General features: G+C 31.9%; 4 protein-coding genes across 6 annotated transcripts in view; 2 read left to right on the top strand and 2 right to left on the bottom strand.

Moving 5' to 3' along the window:
- Positions 1 to 1,510, bottom strand: part of LOC119831166 (transmembrane protein 35A) — a 9,272-nt gene extending 7,762 nt beyond the window's left edge. The window contains exon 1 of the mRNA XM_038354439.1: positions 1,156 to 1,510. Within this exon, the coding sequence (XP_038210367.1) occupies positions 1,156 to 1,266 (111 nt within the window). The 5' untranslated portion in view covers positions 1,267 to 1,510. The remainder of the gene's footprint in view (positions 1 to 1,155) is intronic.
- Positions 1,511 to 2,175: 665 nt separating this feature from the next.
- Positions 2,176 to 3,817, bottom strand: LOC119831511 (NADH-cytochrome b5 reductase-like). Its single transcript, XM_038354907.1, has one exon. The coding sequence runs from the start codon at positions 3,099 to 3,101 to the stop codon at positions 2,220 to 2,222; it is 882 nt and encodes a 293-aa protein (XP_038210835.1). The 5' UTR covers positions 3,102 to 3,817; the 3' UTR covers positions 2,176 to 2,219.
- A 320-nt stretch (positions 3,818 to 4,137) lies between these two features.
- On the top strand, positions 4,138 to 5,936 carry LOC119831340 (high mobility group protein HMG-I/HMG-Y-like). The gene is made up of 4 exons (XM_038354642.1): positions 4,138 to 4,269; positions 4,862 to 4,971; positions 5,056 to 5,214; positions 5,304 to 5,936. The coding sequence occupies exons 2-4, from the start codon at positions 4,900 to 4,902 to the stop codon at positions 5,427 to 5,429; spliced, it is 357 nt and encodes a 118-aa protein (XP_038210570.1). The 5' UTR covers positions 4,138 to 4,269; positions 4,862 to 4,899; the 3' UTR covers positions 5,430 to 5,936.
- A 925-nt stretch (positions 5,937 to 6,861) lies between these two features.
- Positions 6,862 to 23,909, top strand: part of LOC119831022 (afadin) — a 60,836-nt gene continuing 43,788 nt past the window's right edge. For all 3 annotated transcript variants that reach the window (XM_038354236.1, XM_038354235.1, XM_038354234.1), the window contains exons 1-3: positions 6,862 to 7,198; positions 10,897 to 10,963; positions 22,912 to 23,041. In XM_038354236.1, the coding sequence (XP_038210164.1) occupies positions 22,934 to 23,041 (108 nt within the window). In that variant the 5' untranslated portion in view covers positions 6,862 to 7,198; positions 10,897 to 10,963; positions 22,912 to 22,933. The remainder of the gene's footprint in view (positions 7,199 to 10,896; positions 10,964 to 22,911; positions 23,042 to 23,909) is intronic.

Raw genomic sequence — 23,909 nt, 5'->3', positions numbered from 1 at the left:
TCAAATAGACTGTAACTGATTTCGAGTTCGAATTTTTGTGTTTTATGTTATAATTTTTGTAAATAACAACTTGATTGTTGAACTGTTTTGTAACATGCATTTGTAAAGTGGTATATCGTTTTAGCTTTAGCTAAGAGTAACACCTAAATCCAAAATTCCCAGTGTTTTAGTAATACTCCTATATATATCCCTGTACTTATATACTCTGTTAATTGTAGCATGTTTAATCACTCTTTGACATAGATATAAGTAATCCTGCACTAGCATTTTTCAATTTCAAAATCTTACTAGATTTATCGTTAGTAATTTTAAATCTAATGTAAATAGCTACACTCGTGATTTTTTATTAAATGAACTCAGAGTCTTGTCTCAATTATTATAGAACACAATGTAATTTGAGACATAAAAATAGCACAATAAATAACTATTTAGAAAACAATATAACAAAGCTTTGTGTATCAATATTTATTTTTATGTCCAACTAGCAAACTCGGCGAACTCCGTTTCGCCACCAGATGGCTTCGTTTTTCCCGCTTTTCTGTTGAAATTTTTCCGGAATTTTCTTTGCTATAAACCTCACGACGCCCAAGACCTTTCCAACGAATGCAAAACCGTGGAAATCGGTTCGTGCGTTCTGGAGTTATAGCGTCAGGAAGGAAAACCCGACTTATTTTTATATAGTAGATATTATATTTACTAGCGAGCGTCATTTTTTTTTGTTTCGCTGTCGGCGGATCCGCGCTTCAGCAGTGATCCCGGGATTGTGTGATTGCATTTTGCGGGATTGCAGTCTCTACATAGTAGTTTCATTTTTGTAGAAATATAATTCATCAATTCCAAGAAAAAAAACAGTGCATAAATATATAATTGCATTGATAAGCCCTCCACTTGAACAATATTATACATTACAATATACATTTTATATCGATAAGTAAAATAACCCTTATATTATTGAGTACATAAACACAATAAGACGGCGCCTTGGAATCAGCCTGTCACCAGACAGTTCCACCGTGTTATTAGGCGGCAAGCCAAATACCAAAATAGCGAGGATCATCGCTACGCAAAAAAAAATGTAATGCACCTAGCGACCTTTACATATTTCTTGAAGTATATTTTATCAAAAAAATATATATAAAGAAATAACTCTCTTACCAATTCTTTGTGTAGCTCTTTAGATATTAGTGGAGTTATTTTCGTGGTCCCCATGAAAATAAAAAACAAACCCAAAAGGATGGATAAACTTTTGAGAACAATTGAACCCATATTCTTTTGTATTTATGAATTATCAGATTTGATAATCAAATAATATCTTCTTTCACTTCACTTACACTATATCGCTGTCCATACAATACAATCACAGAATCTTACTTCCAATTATTTACTATTAATCTATTCGGCAAATTAATAAAATTTCACAGGCAAATTAATGTAATCATTTATTATCATAGAAAATATCATTTTCAACGAATCTGCAGGTGTTCAGACGAATGCGATTCGCGCCGGCGCGAAAAAATCATTACTTTTTTTTTTAAACGCCTTTCATTATGTCGTCATAAACATTGAATTTTGTCTCAGATACGAGTTCTTTGGTTTGACATGTTATGTAGTAGGTACAGACAAAATATTGTTTTTGAAACGAACACAAATGTGATACGTCAACTTTTGAGTGTATTGAAAAAACTGTAATCTTCACTTTAATTTGAATAAGAAGTGTTTGAAATAATTTACAAAAAAAAAGAAAAATCAACAACTTAATTTACTAAACGTTTTTCACATTTGTCTCATCGGTTAGTCATCTTTATATGACGCCAATCATGCTAATGATAATACACAAAATTTAATAGGTCGTTAATGATGTTGATAATATTGCCTAATGAGACACATGAGTTTTTCCTAACTGTATGGCAGGTGGTACTGTATAGGGGTGCTCACACGCAAGAAAATATTTGGACGTTCATTCGCAACCTTTCAAATTTGCAAATTGGCTGGACTATTTCATCGCCAAGCGCAAATTTCAGTTTCAATTAAGTTCAAGTGCAATTTCAATACAACACGTAATTATTGAGTCTAGTCTATGGGTGTAGTCCAACTTTGGTTTCGGGGAGGGGTATTGTTCAAGTAAAACAATGTTTACAAGAAAAATATAAACAAAAAATATTTTCTCTTTTTATTAGGTGACGAGATTTGGGTGGATAATAGATAAAATATGTGTGCATTTAAAACAACACTATGTAATCAGAAGGAACACTTTGCAATAAAAAAAGATTTTTATAGTACTCCATAAAAGCATTTGATCCACACATCAAATATTGATAATTTGACTCTTGAGGTAACTTTTTTATATCCTCGAAGGTAAGACGTCTCTTTATAATAGGTTCTTCATATTTCATATCAATTTCTGAGAAACACTGACTCAAATAGACCTCATATTTAAAATTCCAATAAGAATTATAAGCATATAACTCATCCCTGAATAAAATTGTTTCCATAGATTGACAGCAGAAGTATAAAAAAATTTTAGTAATGTCATCTTCATTCAGTAAAATGCTTTCTATTATAGACATAAAAGGTGCAATACCAGTACCTTGTGCTATCATAATGATATTGTCATACTTATTTGGAATAATTTCATAAGAATCATATGGACCCCTCCAATATGTTAAATCCCCTTCATCTAAATTAAACAAATAATTAGACACTAAACCATTGGGATATTTCTTAACAACAACAGAGAAATCAAAATTGTGAAGCTCATGTTGCTTTAATTTTATCGGAGTGTATGCTCGTGAGCACTTTATACTTTTAGATTTATATAAAACAAAAAAATGATCACCAGGATTCCACCACACTTTATGACCATCAACTTTTCTTTTGAACTTTATTATCTTGTGTGAATCATATAAATTCAAAATTCCAGTAACAACAAACATTGTATACTCCAGCTGTAAAATACCATTATAATTATTGTTTGCAACATTTTCATTACTCTCTTTTAGCTTATAGTATAATTTTAACTGCTTTTCATATACATCAAATATACAAGGATTACAACCACTATTGCAACAATCTTCTTTACTAGGTTCAACTGGAGCCATCATGATTGTTATATAATAATTATAGTGTCGATATTTTCTTTATCATTGTTCTGTATTTATAATCTTCACAACGCAGCTCACAGGTATCAGTTATTACCACATATGTACTAGTTATTCCTTACTATTACTGAAGTACTAAATACTGAGTATTCATAAATAATCTAATAATTTTTTAATTTATCAATATGATAAATTGTACGTTATTGTAGTTCATATTCCGAAGTAGTGGAGAGGATGTCGTAGTACATTACTTACGTAGGGTTTCCTTACACCTCATTAGTTTTACTTCTGTGTTACGTATTTATGTAAATAGCTTTTTTTAGTAGCTTAAACCTAGTACCTATCTCTTCTATATGTTTGCCAAAGTATGCTAAGGTTACTTTATTTTGTTATTACTTTGAACTTTGACATCTGACAACGACATGTAATAAATGTAAATATAATGAGGGAAGCTGTCATAAAAAACAATCATCTTGGAAAGAAAGAAGGAAAAATCTTAAAAAACTTATAGTTAACGCTAGAATCTAGAATACACTAAACCCAGTAGTAAACTGCCGTCATATGGTCATCACTATTTTAGTATTTGATAATTGGAGTCTGTCCTCCTCCGTACACAAAGAACTGAGAAAGCGAGAATCTCTTCCAAAGAGTAGTATAATAATATGAACATCCGTATTACAGATTACTACAACTCTCATACTCATAATTACACTACTCTTTGATATGAACTCGTCCTTAGTGGGATCAGGAGTTGCCATTTTAAATAAAGAAGAATGTAAAAGTTAGTATATTTTATCATAAAATATAGGTAACAGATTATTTTGTTTTAATTTACGACATTACCGAACTTCTATTATATTTGTAGTTCGTATTCACAATACAGCCTATAGGTTGTTTTATGATTGTTTCTATCTGCACGTCATTAATATTTGTTGAATTCGATTTTTTTTGCTATTCACATATTTTTTGTATTTTTGTTATATACTTATTTACAAATACTATCCTTTTACATCTTTCATCAGGAGAAATAAATAATGGTAAATAAAATTATATGGTAAGTTTATCAGCTTTCAGACTAACAGTGGCGACCTCTATACAGACGCCGGACCACTGCTCTCAGCCCGCCATAATCTTTTTAGCAAATTCGATACTGTTTGCTGTAAACAATTCGGTGAGTGTAATTTTATTTTTTTAATTAAAATTATTCCGCAGAGACTGTTTGCTTCAATTTTAATGGGATAAACTGAAAATATTCCTTGTTAAATATTGTATAATCTTAATTACAAAAAGGCAGACTCCATTAAATTAACATTGTGCTTGGTGATTTTTTTTCAACGTTAATTGTATTAAATATTTTTTGACTCTAACGTAATATTTATTCTTAAGTTGCATGTATTTTATTTACGAACAAGGTTTCTATAAAGAGTATGTAATATCATTCTTCAGTTATTATGGATGACGCTCGCCGCATAGCGTACCTATACACAACGTCCGAGTAGCGTCGGTTGGTTAATTATTGTCTCATTTTGTTAGTACAATATATGATTCTACATTGAATACGTCATGTTTACATATAATTTTTCTGTTCTTGCATTCATTATTATATCTACGAAAGATATTTAATGTTTACATTATAAAGCAACAATACTTTTGAGATAATGCACAACGACGATAAGCGTCATGACTATTGAGTATATTCCCGGCGTCTTTAAACTTTAGTTCAAAGAGTCAATATTTCAGTATTCAATTTTGTTTTGTTTCAGATCTATTTTAACTGAAATCTAATTTACATACTTGTAAAATGTCTGACGATGGTTCAACTGCCGTTGAAAAGAAAGGCCGAGGTAGACCGAAAGCCAATGGAACACAAGCAGTACGTAAATTGATGTTTTAGTAATGTTAAACTTAAATAATCGTTCTGATTCACTTTGTACCAAAAATTAAAAAATAATTTCAGGAAGCCAAAAGTGACTCAAAGAAAAGAGGCAGGCCAGCAGCAGCACCCAAAGTTAAAGAATCAAAAAATTCTTCTGATGATGAACAGGCACCAGTAGTCAAAAGGGGTAGAGGCAGGCCTAAAGGATCAAAGAAAAAAGCATCTGTTCCAAAAGCTAAGGTAGATAGCAGTATTTATGTTTTTCAAAGCAAATTATCATCAACAGAGTAACAAATGTTAAGAATTTAAATTCATTTTTTATTTTTAAGAGTGGCTCTGGTGAGGGTAGAGGGCGAGGAAGACCGCGCAAGGATGCACCACCACCTAAAAAAGATGCTGCCTCAACTGAAGAAGAACAAGAAGACGATGAAGAGGATGAGGGCTCAGACCAATAAAATGTCTTTGTGTCTAATGTCACTCACTTTAGTGTAATTTGTTTGTCATTGATAACTCACTCTGCCTGAAAAACAATTTCTTGAAATTACGTAAATGCAGACTGCATCATGAATTCATTGCAATAACATGAAGGGAGTTATCTTGACAGTACAAAAAGTCTCATTTGAGATTTCATCCTACTTTTGTTCATATAAAATGAATATTTTGTAATTGAAGAGATTTAATAACTTCCTTTTTAAGTATTTTGACGATAGCATTTATTAAAAAAATTAAGAGGATTTATATGAATAAAATTAGGCTGACTTAGCTCTCCCTAGAAACGTACAAGTCTAAGATATAATTTGTAAGATCATTTTTTTGTAGATTTATTCTTATTATAATATTAATAGGTATTTTGTAATCTGATTTGTATTGTAAGAAATCAATAAACATAATTTGTAGATTTTCTTGGTTTGACTAGAATGTCAAGTATTATTTTCTATAATAAATATTTTTCTTTCTATTCTGTAATTTTTTTTTATTTTTATTATTTTTCTGGTATTATTTACAACTGATTTTAAATAAATATTTATTGTATTGTGTTCTATGCAGACTGATAATTTTTTTAATATTGACGTTTTACTGTGTGTATGTGAGTGGATGTACAATTTAGATTAATATAATATTAAAAATACTCTAATGGGTGTTTAATTCAAAGTAAATCGTTATTTTTTTTTTTTGTAGATTCGACTTTAAAAGTTGGGGGAAAAGGAAAAAGGATTGATTTGTTGTACCTATGTTGCCATAAGCTTGACATTAATTCCTGACTAATTACTAGCACTAGATGACTGATTTAAATATAAAGTTTATTACCTTAAACCGTCTATAACTACTAAAACTAGTTTTATTTTCGCGTCAACCATAGCATAGATGATCTGCTCAAAATCTTAACACGATTGTGTATCTGTTCGCTTACTTGCGTGTTAAATTTCGAACGATAGGCGAATATACTCTGCACTGATGTAGGCAAATATGTGATCCCGGTCACTCACGTCCGTTCACGTGCAAACATTCGTATGATGGACGAATGTTTATGCATTTAAGAACATTATTTTACAAAAGTCGTCCACGGCATTACATTATCAACATAAAAAAATTTAAAGCCTCCTTTGTATTGCATTTTTTTCATCGTTTGTATTTGAAGTAAAGATTTTAATAGCTTCAAGCCAATTGAAGAACAAAAACACAACCTTCACAACGACTATAAAAATTATTGTTATAAAAGGCAAATTAGTTATTACTATCTTTAACACGCCTATATAATGATATTTTTTTTTTCATAACTATTAAATTGTAAGTGTCAGAATATGGTGCAACGGTTGAAGGCCCAAAAAACTTTGTATCCATGGCGTGTCATTTTACGATAAAAAGATACGTAAATGACTCGCTAGACGGCTCGAGTTTCGCCAAATGCTCGTGTTGTGTTGACTGCTGGGAGTACAATATTTTAAAGTCGTTATTTCGCGTTATTAAAACAACGTTTTTAAAGGATGCTTTGTTTAATGGGATTATAAATCATCTTTATTAATCTTTTTTTTACATTTGAACAAAGTAAAGTATGTTTGGTGCACTTTGACGTCAATAAGTGTTTGATCCTATGTGCCTTCCAAAAGTTTTAAAAGTTGGACAAGTTACAAGTTTTTAAGTGCCTGTTTTTTATTAAAATGTGGAAAAGGAAGTTATATAGTGAATGTTTATAATTCAATTAGCTGTGATACCGTCAGGACAGGTTTGTAACAGTTATTAATTTCATAATACTAAAAAATTACTTTAAAAAATTGAGTTCTAAGTTGATGACGATCTCGTTTTGTTGTTTTGATGGAGGGATACTTAGGTACGCTTATTTATCGAGTGTGTAGAACTTGTTCATGCAAGGAATTTGTATTATGTTGCAACAATAATTTATAATTTTTAAATTTAATTACAATTTTTACAGTACATACTTAACTAGACTAAACCAGTTAATTATATCAATTACAGTAATTTTTGTTCTTTTAAGTAATATTTTTCTATTAGACTAATAGAAATCATGAATATTGAACAATTTCAATTTTGAATGAACCTTTATAATTAATTTTGAATAATTAATTATAAAGGTTTCATTTAACACTTATTCTAAGGTGTAAAATGATTACCCTTCATAAAGTGTCCACCGTAAGTCTACTTACCAATAGAACTACTTACTTTATAACAAAAACCTTTTTAAAAATACATTACTTATACATGTTGTTATCCAACTCAAATCTGCATCATTTGTACAATTTTCTTGGAGTTTACGCCCATATTTATAAATGTTGATAATACTTTTGAGTTTGTTTGAACACACTAATCTTATGAACTACGTGAACAATTGCTAAAAGTTTGGGCCGCTAGTTTTATATATAATAACATTCAATTATTCACTTCAAAGTTCCATTTTGAAATAACATATTTTTATAATCTCATTTTTAATTTATTAAAATTTTTTGGTGTAAGTCATATTCATATCTCCATGTTTATAAGCCTTGAATATTACTGGTTGGTGTCTTGTATTAACATCAACATATTATTTTTTAAACCAAAACTCATCACTTCATTTTTAAAATGAAATTATAAATTATGTTAAATATCCTCGGTAGTATGTGCTAAGAAACAATGTTAAAATCCTTATTACCATTATCTTTAAATACTAGGCATAAGGCAGGTTATCATTACTTATGTATGAAAAGAAACCAGTGAAACATGTATAATATGTATATCCCAAACTGTACCAAAGTACTTTATTTGTATAAAAATGAACAAATAGTTAGTTGTCTTTAATTTTTGTTGAATTCTAATGTTAACATGTAAATCTCAGTAATGAATAATGTCTAAATCATTTTGATTTTAATAATGATTTCACTTTTTGTGTTTTTGGATGTTGGTCTTTATTTTCTTTTGCAATTAAATAAAAATACATTAGTAGATACATATGGAATAATTGTATATATGAAAATATTTTTTCTACATGCTGAGTATCTCTCAACTTTTCGGGTTTCATACTAAGGGAAGCACTTAAGGAAGGATAAGGTGACAACCGTTGAATCTATTTCATAAGTTCATATTGATTAATTTTATTAAAAAAATACTTTTTTGTATCAATAAAACAGATTAGGACTGTCTGATTCTCCTTTAATTTTTTATTCTACTGTAAATAGAGTAAATGAGCAGCTACATACAATAAAGTATAGTTCGCTTATTTGTCAACCCATTCTACCATTACTCATTTCCCAGTTTTGTTAGATCTCCCATCCACATCTAATGTAGCGTGGTCAATTTTGTAGCAATTGGAACTAAAACAAAAGTGTTATAACCTTCGAGGTTCTTAGAAAGCGAAAGCGTATAATCGCGGTCTTTGTGTATTAATTAAATGTCTCTGTGATCACAGTTTTGGTATTAGACATCATTTTTGGGCATGAGAATAAATCGAATGAAATGTGTTCAGAGTTCCAACAGTTTAAACTCGTAATCGTGACACGTGCCGGTAACCGATTGTCGTGAGGGCCTATTGTATTGACTATGTGTCGTATAACGAGTTTTGCATTATAATTACGTTTGTAGGGAATTTAAGCGGGCCCAAAAACACAGGGCTCTGCCTTCTGCCGTTGACATTAAGGTTCTAATTTGATTTTAAAGTTGAAATAAAGACATTCATGCATATACGCTAAAATATGTTATCTACGTTTAAGTATTTCGTAAGTATGTTTACAAGACAAAAATTCAAGAATTGTTATCACTTAATGAGAAAGAGCAGTTTGCCAATTTGAAAGCTTCATGAATAGATTTCACTATTGTATTCGGAGCTTCATTTTATTATTAACAGAGTAGTAACACAAAGAAAAAAGATTCAGTAACTATGACGAGGATTTAGGTCCAAGAAAACAGTGTGAAGTTAGCGGTTTTACAGCGTTATATATGATCAATATTTGTTACGTAATAAATATTCTTAGAAAGCATTATATTTTTAATACTTTTTCAGTTGAATATATAGGTTAAATACTATACAAACTTTGTATTGTAAAGGTAAAAAGGTAAAAGGTAAAATGCAATTTAAATATATAAATGAAGGTTGGATTCGGTGGAACCACCCGGTCGTTGCCTCAATGAGTCAGCTGCGCATCGTGGTAACATGTTCTATGGTACCTACATCATATACCTACATTGTTGGCGAATACCTTTGCATTTTGAAGAAATGTAGAATATTTTTAAGCTGCTATGTTAGGATGTACAGCACAGTTTTTGCATTATAAGCGATTAATTTATCATGATCATTGTTATAAACAAATAACGGTAAATACGGTAGACGCTTATTTTTTACGCGAATATTTCGGGTAAGTGAGGGTTAATACTTGACAATGTAGCAGTTTTTCATTTAACGGTAAAAAGTAACAGGCAAAAATCTGTAGAAAATTCTGTTTGCTAGGAATACAAACTTTTCTGTAAGATTCCTGAGCCAAAGCATGAAAGCCTTTTCGTGATAATTCACGACTATTCATGACAAGCTTTCCGCCAGTGGCTTCACTCGCGTGGACTAGTGTTGTACTTTGTGAATTTTCGTTGCAGGGGCTGCAGTTTTTTCCGACTTTACATATCTCGTCAGCTATTTATTTTAACGAAAAACTTATCTATACACCTCCATTTAATTTTTAAACATTTATCCCATTAAACTTATAACACAGTCGCGAATTATTTTTGTCCTCGGTTACATGTATGGATTTTATTTTTCTTAATTTAAGTATTCGTAACATTTTCATGAATATATTTAATATTTGCATATTTTTTCCTTTTTTTCAAAAATATTATAATTCCTTACGAAGGGTATTTTTTAAGTAAGTCAGATATATAAATATTGGAGACAAAATCCTCATACATATACACAAAACCTAGTACAAAATATCTGTCTACCTGCAGCCGTTTAGATAACTCACGCGACGATACCTCTCAAAATGTTTTCAGACTAATTTGATGTATCTATCGTTATATATAATGATGAAATTAGAAAAGAAATCATTAGAATTCATAAGTGTTACTTTGGTATATGTATAAACTATATAGCTCACGTTACTGCAAAACAAAATGATTTTTCATGTCATCCGATAATTTATTGACAACTATGTTTAAAAATGTAAAAAATTCACACTTTTGAGTCTTTATGTATATTATGAAGCTGTGCCTGGCCAATTTTCAATTGACATAAGATCAGTGCATATCTACCGAATTTGTTTGTATCAATGATCGTGACATAAAAACAAACTGTACATATATTATACGAATTGAGTAACACTGGCCTGTTGGTCTACCTATTATTATCAATTACGTCCAATTGCATCTGCACTGATGACCTTATTCCCGCCACTGTTAATTTGTCCATATAACATTATGATAATGTACTATCACCATTTGTTGCAGATAGCATGGCGTAGATAACTGCTACACTATTGGCTGTCAGAACATATCGATCGCTATTTATTTTAAAGTAAGTACTCACATATGATATCTAGTTCAGTATATTGAATTTATCACTACTTCAATTTAAAACATGTTCTACCTCACAAATCGTTGTAACAAATCAACAAATGGATATCAGTAGGTCAGTTGCGGATTGCCGTCCTGAATATTTAAGTACGCCATTAAACAGAAGTCTTTACCCTCTATGTGCTTTTCACCGTCGTTGATTGCGTCTTTAGACTTTCTCGGAGTCAGCCACTGGTAAGGAGCGCCTGTATCAACGCGTACCTTACGGGCGTTGCCCTATAAACTGTTAGAGCTAGATAACTCCAGTCAATGGGTGTTTTTAAACTTTAGCATCGTTCCACATCAGCTAAGTAAACTAGCCAAAAATGTAAACACGTAACTTCCTCTCGAGAATGTTTGTTTGAAATTGTTAAAGAACCTAGTTAAGATTTCAACGATGGGATGAAGATGTTGTTATAAAATACACGTAAGTCGGTCAGTGTATATTTTCCACTTATAAACAGTGCAATTTTGCAAGCTTTTCTTTTTGGTTACACAGCCTTGTTTACATGCTATCTAAAAGCTTTATTTAAATTTCATATGTTTATAACTCTATGAAAATTCATTTACCATGTAAAACCGTAAAAAGTCAATAATACCAATCGTCTATTATTATTCACCAATGATACAGTGAAATACAAAATAGGATGCTTTGAGGTTTCTGGGTCAATACGCGTGTTGGAATTTTTTTGGTCGGAAAAGGTTCCTTGTAGTTCGGTTTCGTTTAAATATTCTTTTAAAAAGGATTTTCTTCCTTCGGAAGAGTCCTTAGCAATAATTCGGTAAAATTTATACTCGGTAACTGTTAACACAATAACGTTTGCTTTAGATGACAATAATATTTTTAATTCAAATAGCCCGCCAATTTAGAATAGCGATCAAAAAAACTGTTGAAGAGCCATTGACATTAACATGACACATATTTAAGACTTGAACGAAAGAAATATTTTCAATTTCTATACCGATAATAATAAACAACGATGGACATGGTAGTACCAATTACATACAATGTTTTATAATACGTATCATACACCTATACGTATATTCTTTTGCGGTCATTACTATGGCTTTGCTTTTCCACTGCCGTGCAATGACTGTAAAATTGAAATAGCTACATCGAAGGTGCTTATTACTTATTACGATGATTTAATATCCGTTAAATTGTTTACGCGCGTATGTATTAAAAGTTTCACTTTCTAGACATCCGGAGTAGTGTGTTGAATGTTTTTATGGACTATTTGCCTATAATAAACTTTTTTTTGCCATAAAAATATTAATATCTCCTCCTTTTTAGTCCAATCAATTATCTTTGAAGTATAATGATAAAAATATATTAATTAATATAATTTAAATACGAAATTGTAACTTTTTGCCACTTTGACCTTATGATAACCGAAATACTAAGAAGGCGGATTGAGAAGGCACAATGACCCGCATATTTAATAAGTAACATAAATTATATCGCCTCATTCATTTCACTATATTAATCTTAAGTCAACGGAAGTGCTCAATTTTAAATATTTAATCAATAAACGTGTCGGTAAGCGGTGCATTAATTTCATCGTATTTATAAGTATATTTGTGTGCTTGATGTTATGTCATATTTTGTGCTCTATCATAGGTCATTTAATTGCAAATTTGTACTGGCACCATACCGTGTGAACGTGAGAATGTTTCGTCACGGCAGGATTGCCAGTACACTTGTATCGTGTAGACTACGCATTATCCAATAATAAATGTTTAGTAAACAATGGCTTGTTGAATTCTGTAAAATATTGGCGTAAGAACGTATTGTTTTTTATTATCTTTAACTGATATTTGGAAAAGTGGAACTCTAAATAGGACAATGGCTTGTTGCGTTTCGTGTTCGGGTATGCTGTTGGCATGATGCAAGTTTTTATTCGAGCGTTTATTGCGGACTTTCGACTGTGTGGTAGTTTTATTAAAACAACCAAATGCAATTTGATTTGGTTGCTTTTATAATTTTTTTTTTCTTATTGTATTCTGGTATAAAAAAATATGAGGACGTATTTTTCAGTAAATGGTTAATCCTGCTTACAAGTTTGATAGAATGTTTTTGTATCAAATTGCGTGAGATGGGGTGGCACAATGATACCACGCCGTACCTGGCTCCAGTAACCCCTCAACCTTGCAACTGATAATATGTCAAATATCACAAATATTCCGGGGTTATAAATAAAGATTATGTGTAATAATATATCCGTTGTTCGGATATCTGAAATATGTAATATTTAAGTGGAAATTATTATAGCATTATCATTTTATATCTAAAGTCAGATTAATTTTTAATGAATCACTGCAACGTGTTTGCAATGAGATTATTAAAAAATTAGCCAATTTACAATATATCGTATTCTTACGTATTAATTTTCATATACCTAATTGCATACCTATTAGATTTGAATATCTTCTTTCTTTGAAGTTTTTAAGTATATTTTTATGAAGATTTAAAGTCTGAGACTTTTTTTATTCTTCATGACGGAAGTGAGCAATCTGATAGGAATTTTGCCAATTCATCTATAAGGTTTTTCTATGATAGTTTCTAACACTCATGACGAGTAGGGTTGCATAGTTAAACAAAATATAGTTTTGGTTAAGTTTGTTAGCAATATAAGGAGTCTGTGTTGAATAATAGCAAGTTGATCAGGATGAAGGTCCTGTCTACGATTTTTGATTTGGAAAATTAAGATCAAGACTTAACATTTCATGAAAAATCTGTAAAACGACATCAAAGTTTTTTTCTGTTTGCTACACACTTATCTAAATTAAACTCACTAATATAACACTGCCAACGAAAGAAGGTTTTTGTAAGAGCAAAAGCAGTCAGCTGCGCCGCGTGAGTGCGATCTCTCTGACGCGCCCGCGCCGGAACGGAACCAGACTGCTAGCAACTTGCCCTACTATCACTTTTCCCAACTACTCTCTAAATGTAACGTCTGCATTGGTAAATACTTTCTTTAGTTGTTTTGTACGTCCCGTCCCAAACTCTTGTTATCCAACTTCAAAAATGGAGGATAATAAAATAACTTGCTTGTTTATGTACCTACCGATTTTAAGTCATGATAAGTCTGAAACCAGGATCTGATAAAAGCATCCTAAGGAAATGGAGGTGAAGAAAAATTGTAGAAGCGCATAAGATTTTGTAAATTTTACATTCTAGATTTGAAAGACACTAACATTTTAATCACGATTTAGAGTCGATTTAATGATCGAGCCGAGCCACTGACGAGGGAACTCCTCAACTGTACAGCAATTTCCTTGTATTATATTTGGTCTTGATTTTTTGTATAACGATCTTACGTACCTGTGTTTACCATAACTCTTTCTTACTTTATATGGCTGTGGTTCAATAATGTATGCTGTTATGTTCAGATTGTTCAAAATAGTGCAAAAGAATGACTGATTTTAAAAAATAAAAATTGTACTTTTTTGAATAAAAAGCTCAATTCAAAGTCAGTGTTTTATTTTATTTGGATTTTTCGTAAAATAATAAATAAATACAAAATTTTACAAGCAAGCAAATAAATGAATGAAATACGATGATATTTCTTTATCATTTATCACTGTAGTGAAAAATGTTTTCTTGAATTATCTTTTATCTTATCTAATAGAAAGTTTATTTGGATATGAAATAATACCAGAATATGCGTTTTATCGTCTTTATAAATGCAGGATAGTTAATATGATATATAATTATATATAATTTGGAACTTTTGTAAAAACATACTTTATTATGAAAATGTAAGTATCGTAACTTAGTCGACTTTTACAATTAAGTTCAATCTCTTGATTTTCAACATGACACATATTATATTAGACCGTAATAAGATCTGTTTAAACCCGACATACTCCAGATCTTGTCTTCACAGTTATTGTAATCCGACTCCTAAATCACTTGAATATTGTGAGGAATGCGCACGCGCATCGGCAGGTGAGCAACGATGTCACCTTACCATGTTTTATTTCTTGCAGGTATATATATTTTTTCCACAACAAGCAGATGTACATATATATTAAGTAAAATAGTAGTTATAGTAAAATCTCATAATATGAAACTGCATTTTAATTGGTGATTTAATAAACATTATTACGTATTACAAACACCCCATGAGTCATGTGTAATAAAAATGAAAATTTTAAGATTACACTTTACTTAACAATTTTATTTACTTCGTAATTTCATTACCAATAATTTATTTCTATTAATTGTTTTGTAGCATAAATTTTTTAATTTTATTAAAAGAGTCATTCCCCAATGGGCAAATGATTGCGCTAGACGACTAACATAGCTCTGCCTTTTTCCCACATTGAAATTAATTCTACTTTAAACGTCCTAGTAACTGCACAGATCTTTCTGACTACATCCACTAGCCGATACCCAAAAAATCGTGTTGTGTCATACGCACTCTCAGACAATACGTACTTCACCATAACGCGGAATTCCTAAAAAAGATATAAAGCTTTCAGGTTCAATTTAAAGCGTTTAGATCTGTGCAATAAAATAGGCTCTGTAAAGTTAGGTTGAAGCTTCGCTCGTATACTAACGATATGCGTTCTTTAAAAGTGAGTCATAATGTTACATACCTGCAGTGTCGTGCCTTTGCATTCCTTTATCAGACATATATTATGGCCTATACTCTGCTTGAAGCGTTAAACAAATGTATAAAATGATTTTCACATATTTAATTAGCATACATTAAATGGGAGCCGTGGAAGTGACAATTGCATGTACAGACGAACAAAGATTTTATTGACCTAGTGTGAACCGCCTGACTCTAAGCGGATTACTAAGAAAGCGTTATATAACAGTTGTAACGTGAGAATTTTTCGTTGTCATTATAATTAATGTGTTTTTGCGCGGAAGTTATAGCCGGAAAGCTGGGTTGACGATTCTTTCACGATTCATTCGATATTTGTATTTGATGTAATGTAAATTTTTGTATGGACCGTTGATAAAACACTACTCGTTGACCGTGTGCATTGAGGGCATGAATGCGTTGATACCGGAGCCGGTTTGTGTTAGCCGTGAGAGAGATAAGCGCTACGGCTCGTGTGCTAAAGGATTCACGGTACGAACTAACAAATTAGTGTTTTGTACAAACAAAACTTGTATCACCCTTTTTTGTTACGCTCCTTCACTTTCCGTTTCGGATACATCGTAAGGGCTCTTTAAGATTTTCTTTTATTGTGACGTACAGTACGACGAAGCTTTTATTACTAACTGACTTTCTGCCCGCGGTTTCGCTCGTGTGATATATAAAATTTTGTACTTGGCGGATTATTAAAGAAGAGAGAGTATAAGAAATTTTTACGACTTTATATAAGTATATATCGTCAACTGTTTATTTTGAAATCCATCTCCTCAACAAACAGACATTCAGACATACACAACAAAATAAAATACTTAACATTGTTTTGGGGTCTATAAGTCACAAATACATACATTGCATCGCAATTCTGGTTACTGTTTTATATTTTGAATGGATAGGATAGATAAATTACGTATGATATATTCTACAATATAGTTTTACTTTGCTCCAATTTTTATATTTAATTTATTTAAAGGAAAAAACAGTGATGAAATTTTCTGGAAATATATGGAATACACTACGTAATAATTAATGTAATTGGTTATCTAAAAATTAATTTATGTAATAAACAGAGTACTTATTATGTCACCAATATAATTACAATTTATACCTCCACTAAAGTAATAAAGTAAACATAATATGTAGTTTTAAAAATAGACTGTATTTTCTTTCCTTGTTCCGTCGATCATTAGCGGCAGGTGCTTTTTTAAAATATTCGTGCTCATTAAAGTTTGCAAAAAATGTGATACTACTTCAATGCGTAGACCTACATATTGTAATGTTAACATCGACCTTTAGCTTACCTAATATTTTTGAGATAGGTACTTAAAATGGCGATGGCATTAATGATGCACATTATGTGGATTAATACCTATACACTTGACCTATGCAGTATTTTTTTATTGTTAAAATATATGAATATCTAACATTCACATCAACGTGTAACAGGTGTACGTCGGTGGTGTACTATGTTCAGTGGAAAATACAGTTTTTCAAACGTTGATTACGGTGGGACATACATATTGAATTTTCTATTCAAATCTTTTAAGCTGATTTGATTTTGTTATCAGTACTTATCACGTCATGGGAGTATTCGCAGAGGGTAGCCGCGTTCCCATACAGCGGCGGTTGCTATGGGATCACCGAGCGAATCAACGCCGGGTATCAACGATTCCCGTAACTCGAGCGCACGGTGTGTGAATGGTGCACGCTGCACGGTCGGTGCGTTGTCGCGTTGTACCGTGCAGGGTAATGCGGATACCGCTATGATGACCCGCCTTTTGTTCCTCATGACACGAAACGCTACATCATGCGTACTACTGTACAGGCATCTGGGCTTGTAGGAGTTACATTTGCTAAGCTTATTTTACTAATCGATTACGCCTTATAACTTTTACGAGTATGTTATGCTTTATTTCGATGTCTGTAAAATGGTGTAGGTACTTTTAAAAAACATCTATAGTTATAGTGGTTGTGTTAATCTTTTCAGCAAACAAGTATGTTCAAATATAAAGGTCTGTCAATAACGCTATGGAATTAAGAACAGTTTACAAAATGCCATAGATATCGAGTGGGTGGTGAAAGCCCCTTGATAGCTTGGGTTCACTTGTTCCGCCCCTATGCACTTGTTGTAGGGTCGGTGTGCGACCTCATACTTTTTGCACCCTCTATGGTAAACTTACTACATTCCCACGCTTTATTTCAGCTTTATGCTCAAGTGAGCATGGCTATAGTAAAATTTAAGATGAAATACCGTATTTGCAACCGATGCAGCTCGTTGCTGATTATCTAATAAAACTACTTCAAATCTTGAATATTTCTTCTTGTGATTATTAAAAATGGCGAGTCTGTCTGTACCCCGACTTTTTCCATACTGTTAGTCATAAAATAAGCAGCTATTTTCTGTAATTGTGAAATAAACACAATTATGTTTCACTCCGCACTCGTTTATGAAGTCGCACAAACGACAAGTATGCCAAGGACCTAAGCTCGTAAGTGAATTACGTCCAATGCGAAACACAATATTATATATTTATTTTTATTGTAAATGCATCACTTTTTAATACATTTCATAATGTGGGTTAGGGTTCTAAATTGTCGAAGAATTTTTTAACATGGACCATAGGAGCTTCTACAAAACTGTTGGAGGTGTCTTAAAATTATATAATTATCAAAATCTTACGAGAATAATAAATTTCTCATTCACTGCTTTCAAAATTCAAGCAGTTGTATTCACGTCCCTAAAAAACGTTTCAGATAATAATGATGTATTAATTATTAGAAATTAGTCTCAATTTTTGTTTAATTTAGTCGTGATAATTATGTTAATGGGCGCGATCTCTACATCACGGTCTAGTGGTAATGAAGAGATATTTTCATAGATATTCCGAATAATAATTAATTAGTGATGTTTATTCGCTCATAAAGCACGCATTCTTTTTGTTAAATAAGACTACGTAATTCTGATATTGCTCGGCTATTCGCCACAGGAAGGGGCAAGGTCGGCGTTCAAGCGTAAACTATACCGACACCAATGACAACAAAAGTACTTCGCAAGTCCTTACGTACTCGGCGTTTCTAGGTACCTCTGTCTATCGCACATACGTAGTGTATATGTTGATTGAGATTATACGATTAAGAGTTCACATATATTCTTTATTCGTATACATATATCGAATGGCATAGGTAACGTTTCAATTTGAGTTATTTTTATCGAACAGTTCCTGATGTAAATAAATACATGTAGATAAAAATAAGCTAATGCAAGTTACGGATAACAGTGCGTGTTTATTTTTACGAGTCAGCGATCCGTGTTTGAATGGTACGCGGTTCCTGGTTACGTGTCAGCGTACCAAAGAGTCAACGACTCACGAAACCTTATTTTTTTGTTTACTATTATTCGCCATAAACTGATGGTTAAGAAAGGCATTCAAGGTATTTTTTTGCGGATATTGAGTTATGTTCAAAATTTTGTACGAAGTCAAACCAATCGTCGATGTTGTTATTGTAGTTATTTTGAATTAATTCTAAATCCTAATGATTTTCTAATTAAAATAAAACCGGACGTATTAGGTGCTTCATCGTTATGAACGGAAGACATATGTACATATTCCAAATGTAAAACGTAAAAGTGTGCCAACAAAATTTGTTTCGACTTGCAACGGAAGCGGCTCCCAGTACAAAATACAAGATTCGGTTTCAGTCTAACATTAGCAAACTGGCTTAGGGCTAAAACTGAAACAACACGTTTCCAAGTAACGGAAACCTTAATAGGCGCTACAAGCCACTTAGCTTCTCGTATATTGCATAGGCATTCCACTACGCAATCCAATATCCAGCGGGCTCGTTTATGTAAACTGTTATTATATTCGTTGGTATTAGCTCTATCCATTCATAACATGAACATTGAATTTCATGTTTGTTGAATAAGCTCTCTTAATTTCGATACCGAAGTCTTATTGGTGGAACTGGAAGAATCAAGGTTAGGTACAGGTAAAAAAATTCTAGTTATATCATTGTTGAGTACTTACATTTATAATGTACCTCAATACTTCTGCTTAATTTTAATTGATGATAACCTTTCTATTTTTTATATTCCGTTTCCGTTGATATTTCGTTTTAAATTCCGTTTGCCTCTTTTCTATGTCTATTTTCATTGAATTACTTCTTATAAATACGCAAATTATGTAATGAAATACTTCTATCATAATATGTGCTATTTACACAGAGCATTAGATCATGCTCTCATCATTATCTGAATATTATATTGAGTGAGTTGAGTGATTCCGAATATCAATTCAAGAAAATTGTAGAATTTAGCCATTATATCAATAACATGTAACATTTTAGGTAAATCCTTTATCGGCCGATGTAAGGTTCGCCACGACGTTTAATGTTACAGACATCTTTGATCGCGTGTGTTCAATCGATTGTTATGCAATAAACTGGCCGATGTTTGTGAGATGGGTAATAGACGTGTTAGACTGTCGGCTGGTCTGGAGCGCGCCGGGCCATATGTTTACGTTATAAATACAAACACGCGAGTGTAGGTGCGCCTGCGCATGATGTATGCCAGGATCCGCCCACCAACAGAATGTTTTCATAGATTTTTGAACTATATATACCTAAAGTTTTTTGAGACTTTTAATGTTGTGATATATACTGACAAAAATAAATTATAGAGACAAAAGGTTGAATAGTATATGATACTTTTTATGTATATTTATAATCATATTTAATTTTCGATTCAGTGTTATGTGTGGTTGTCTTAGTTTTAGAGCTACTTCGTAATCTAATGCGATGTTAAACTAAGAAATTAATACACAAAAGTGTCTTACTCCAAAATCTTATTTACTTCATTAACATTTATGTTAATGATATTTCTTGAATAAATGATAATTTAATGTGTGATTCAGGAGGTCCGTCAACAGAGATATCCAAATACATAAATTAGTTCCAATGCAGACATGCTGGCAACTCTGAGCGTGGCCTTTTAAGGCGGGAATTGGTTTACCGATCGGGTATGCGATTTTAGTACTGAATTGTTTTTATTGAGTCATAGGTTTGTACTGCATTCAATGACATTTGTCGATAAGTACAATTGCCACGCTGACCCATTTTATATCAACGGTTAATTTGTCGTATAGCACAGATTATTATTTCCTCCCCTACATTGCAATCATCTTCAAATTCCAATTGATTGAAATGGCTTCAATCGATTAGGCTGAAAGACCAAATCAAGTTTTTCAATCTACTTATGCGTTTGTAGATTAAACATAATTTATATTGGAATTGATTATTTTATTATTTAGCTCGATTTAAAGAGGCGATTAAATGTTTTGTTAAACGATTATCTACATACAAGATACGAAATAAACAATATATTCTGAAACTGTTATTTTCTTTAAACTACTGTTTACGGACTGTGTTTACGCGGCCACTGAGATCTTTTTATATTTGATTAAATTAATTATGCATTATGTAATCGACAAGGCGAAAAGAAATTGCAATCGTGCAAAAATCCCCAGCTGTTGTTTATTATTATGCGACCCTATGCGGTTACAATAATAATTACAAAATCGCCGATACAATAATGCTACGCTATGCTATGCTACTATTTGAATATATATAAGCTCATTAATAAGCAATTATATCTGTATACTAATAAATATGAGTCACTTTTTATTACAACATAATTCTAAAGAAAAATATGTCATGGAAATCATTGCTATTTCATGACATTGATAAATTTACAGTAAGTAAATACATATAAAATTATAGATAGCTTGTCGTTCGCCCCGGCTTCGCCCGTGGTACATACATAGCCTTTGTCATTCGGAGAAAGTTGCAGCTTTTTAATCGTGAAAGAATTTTATGAAATCGGTCCAGTGGTTTTTGCGTGAGAACATTACAAACATAGAAAAAACACAAGTTTCCTCTTTATAATATTAGTTTAGATTAACTATGTGCTATCGAGTATTTATTATTACGTATTATTCCCTTAACGCCTAAGTCTTATGATTGTAGGATGTAAAAGTCATTTATACTTAATAATATCACGAAGTATTACCTTTTCCACGGTGCTCCACATAGCAGGCGTAATAAGGAATACCTGTGAAAGATAACGAGTATATTATTTAACTCATTTAATGTAATGGCTGTAAAATTTTATCAGATTAGATATTTCGTATGAATGTACAGTTTTAAACACTTATCTATTTCGTGATTGAAGTGTGTATGGAAATTTATGGCTGTAGTTGATTGTCTGGCATCTAACTGAAAACGATGACATCGATTAACTTAATTGATGGTATTTTATGACCCATAATACGTCACTTAAATGTCCGTTACCTATAACTTTACATACATTTTACAAAGTAGCGTTATTAGAAAGGAAATATTATGATTACGAATAGGAAATCCGCACTTTGCACTTTCTATTGTCGATCATTCCATTTAATTTTATTGAGAGTTTTTAAAACTATGTTTCCTTTCAACTTTTGTACAATCAAATTTTTTTTATATGGTTCGAATTAACGAAGGTATCACTATTCTGTATCAGGTATCACTTATCTGTGCAAACCGGAATAAGAATTATTTGAATTTGAAAAATTATATCGTATTATTTGTTTGCTATTTTCGAAGTCTGGTTTTTAAGTTTGTAGAACCATTATCTAGCGTTAGGGACGAATATATCAAAACAGTTATTATAGTTATTTATTGCGATATAATTGTAAGTATACAGTTGGTAATTATATAGTTCATTCTTGGTAATTGCAATAAATACGCTTGTTCTTCAGGTAATCTTAAGAATAACGATGACGCTTCAATTGACGTATCTGAGCTATTATTTTTTTATTTTTATAGAATAAAATTATATTACTTTCAATTCATGACTTATGTAACGTTTTTTGTCACACATGTATCTCTTTCCGGTGGCCTCGGGATGGGATGACATAGAAACAAATAAAAAAAAAGAGACTGCCTCAATTAATATTGAGTTACTGTAGGTTTTTAGTTTATCCATTACCAGCTATTCGCCTCGGCTTCGCCCGTGGTACATATATAGTCTATGTTGATTAGTGAACTGTCGCTTTCTTATAGTGAAAGAATTTTTGAAATCGGTCCGGTGGTTTTTGCGTGAAAACGTTACAAACGTACAAAAATTAACATCGGATAAAGAATTGAAAATTTCCTTTATATACCTAATATAGTCCTTTACATAAGTAACTTTTGGTATCAACATTCAACTCGATCACGTTATGTTGTGTGTTTAAAGTGAATTGTTTTCTAATTGCAGGGTTCCTTGATGCGGTGACAAAATGGACGCGGCGGACAAGCGAATGTTGGATCGCGAGGCGCTCCGCAACATGATCCAACAGTGGAACGCCAACCGCCTCGATCTGTTTGAACTCAGCGAACCGAATGAGGTAAATGATACCACTGTTTTGATTGTTTTTTATTTAGTCATACTTTGATGTACTGTTACAGTGAAATTTGGATATAGAATAACGGAGAGTAATTGAGATAGATTCGATTGTTTTATGAAACTGAGAAAGCGATAGGCTTGGGGCTTGTTGAATATTTTGAAACTAGCGGTCTGCCCCGGCATATGGTACATAAATACTACCCTACACATGGTACATAAAGAAATCGGATCGGATTTTTGAAATCCTGATATTAGCGCGTTCCACCAAACATACCTTTCCCTTAGCTAGTATAGACCTGATTGCTTTTGTCATTATAATAATGTTCGTACCTAAAATGTATTTCAAGCTAAGAACAATAAACTAATATACTTTATGAATGAAGAATAATGTAACGACCATATTTTGACCTCATCAATTCGTTGTGCCATCTTCATGACCTTCCCCATTGTTTCAAATAGACAATATCGCTAGAATGCCACAGCTGCTTTCAGTGATTCATAATAAGCGTATCCTGTTTCATCAAACGAATCTCCTTCTGTATGGGTACATAGTTATTATTCTAATAATATGTGAGCATTGTCCACTTGTAATTTTCTGACGTGATTCACTTTACTAGCTAAGTTATGTTATCATATTACATAATATAATGAAAACAAACGAAAGATTTGACAATTGCTGGTGTTATCGTTTGCGGAATTAAGGGAGTTTTGATACATGGGTCGATAAACATTGATGCTCAATACAGCTCAAGTACGTATTGTCTTTTGCGAACAGCGAACAGTTAGGTAGGTAACAAAATAAATAGTTAGGTTGAATCCTTATTTTTCACGGGCAACACTTGGTAAAAATAAAATTAAATAGGTATGCT

The sequence above is a fragment of the Zerene cesonia genome, chromosome 13 (genome assembly GCF_012273895.1).
Source record: "Zerene cesonia ecotype Mississippi chromosome 13, Zerene_cesonia_1.1, whole genome shotgun sequence".
Taxonomy (NCBI): Eukaryota; Metazoa; Arthropoda; class Insecta; order Lepidoptera; family Pieridae; genus Zerene; species Zerene cesonia.
The sequence above is the reverse complement of the archived record's forward strand: the minus strand, read 5'-3'. Positions and strand labels throughout refer to the sequence as shown.

Excerpts from the sequence above, each read along its gene's own strand:
- LOC119831511 (XM_038354907.1), bottom strand. The coding sequence starts at position 3,101 with ATGATGGCTCCAGTTGAACCTAGTAAAGAAGATTGTTGCAATAGTGGT.
- LOC119831340 (XM_038354642.1), top strand. The coding sequence starts at position 4,900 with ATGTCTGACGATGGTTCAACTGCCGTTGAAAAGAAAGGCCGAGGTAGA. Across the intron at positions 4,972-5,055 it reads AAGCCAATGGAACACAAGCA|GAAGCCAAAAGTGACTCAAA; the intron begins GTACGTAAATTG and ends AAATAATTTCAG. Across the intron at positions 5,215-5,303 it reads CATCTGTTCCAAAAGCTAAG|AGTGGCTCTGGTGAGGGTAG; the intron begins GTAGATAGCAGT and ends TTTATTTTTAAG.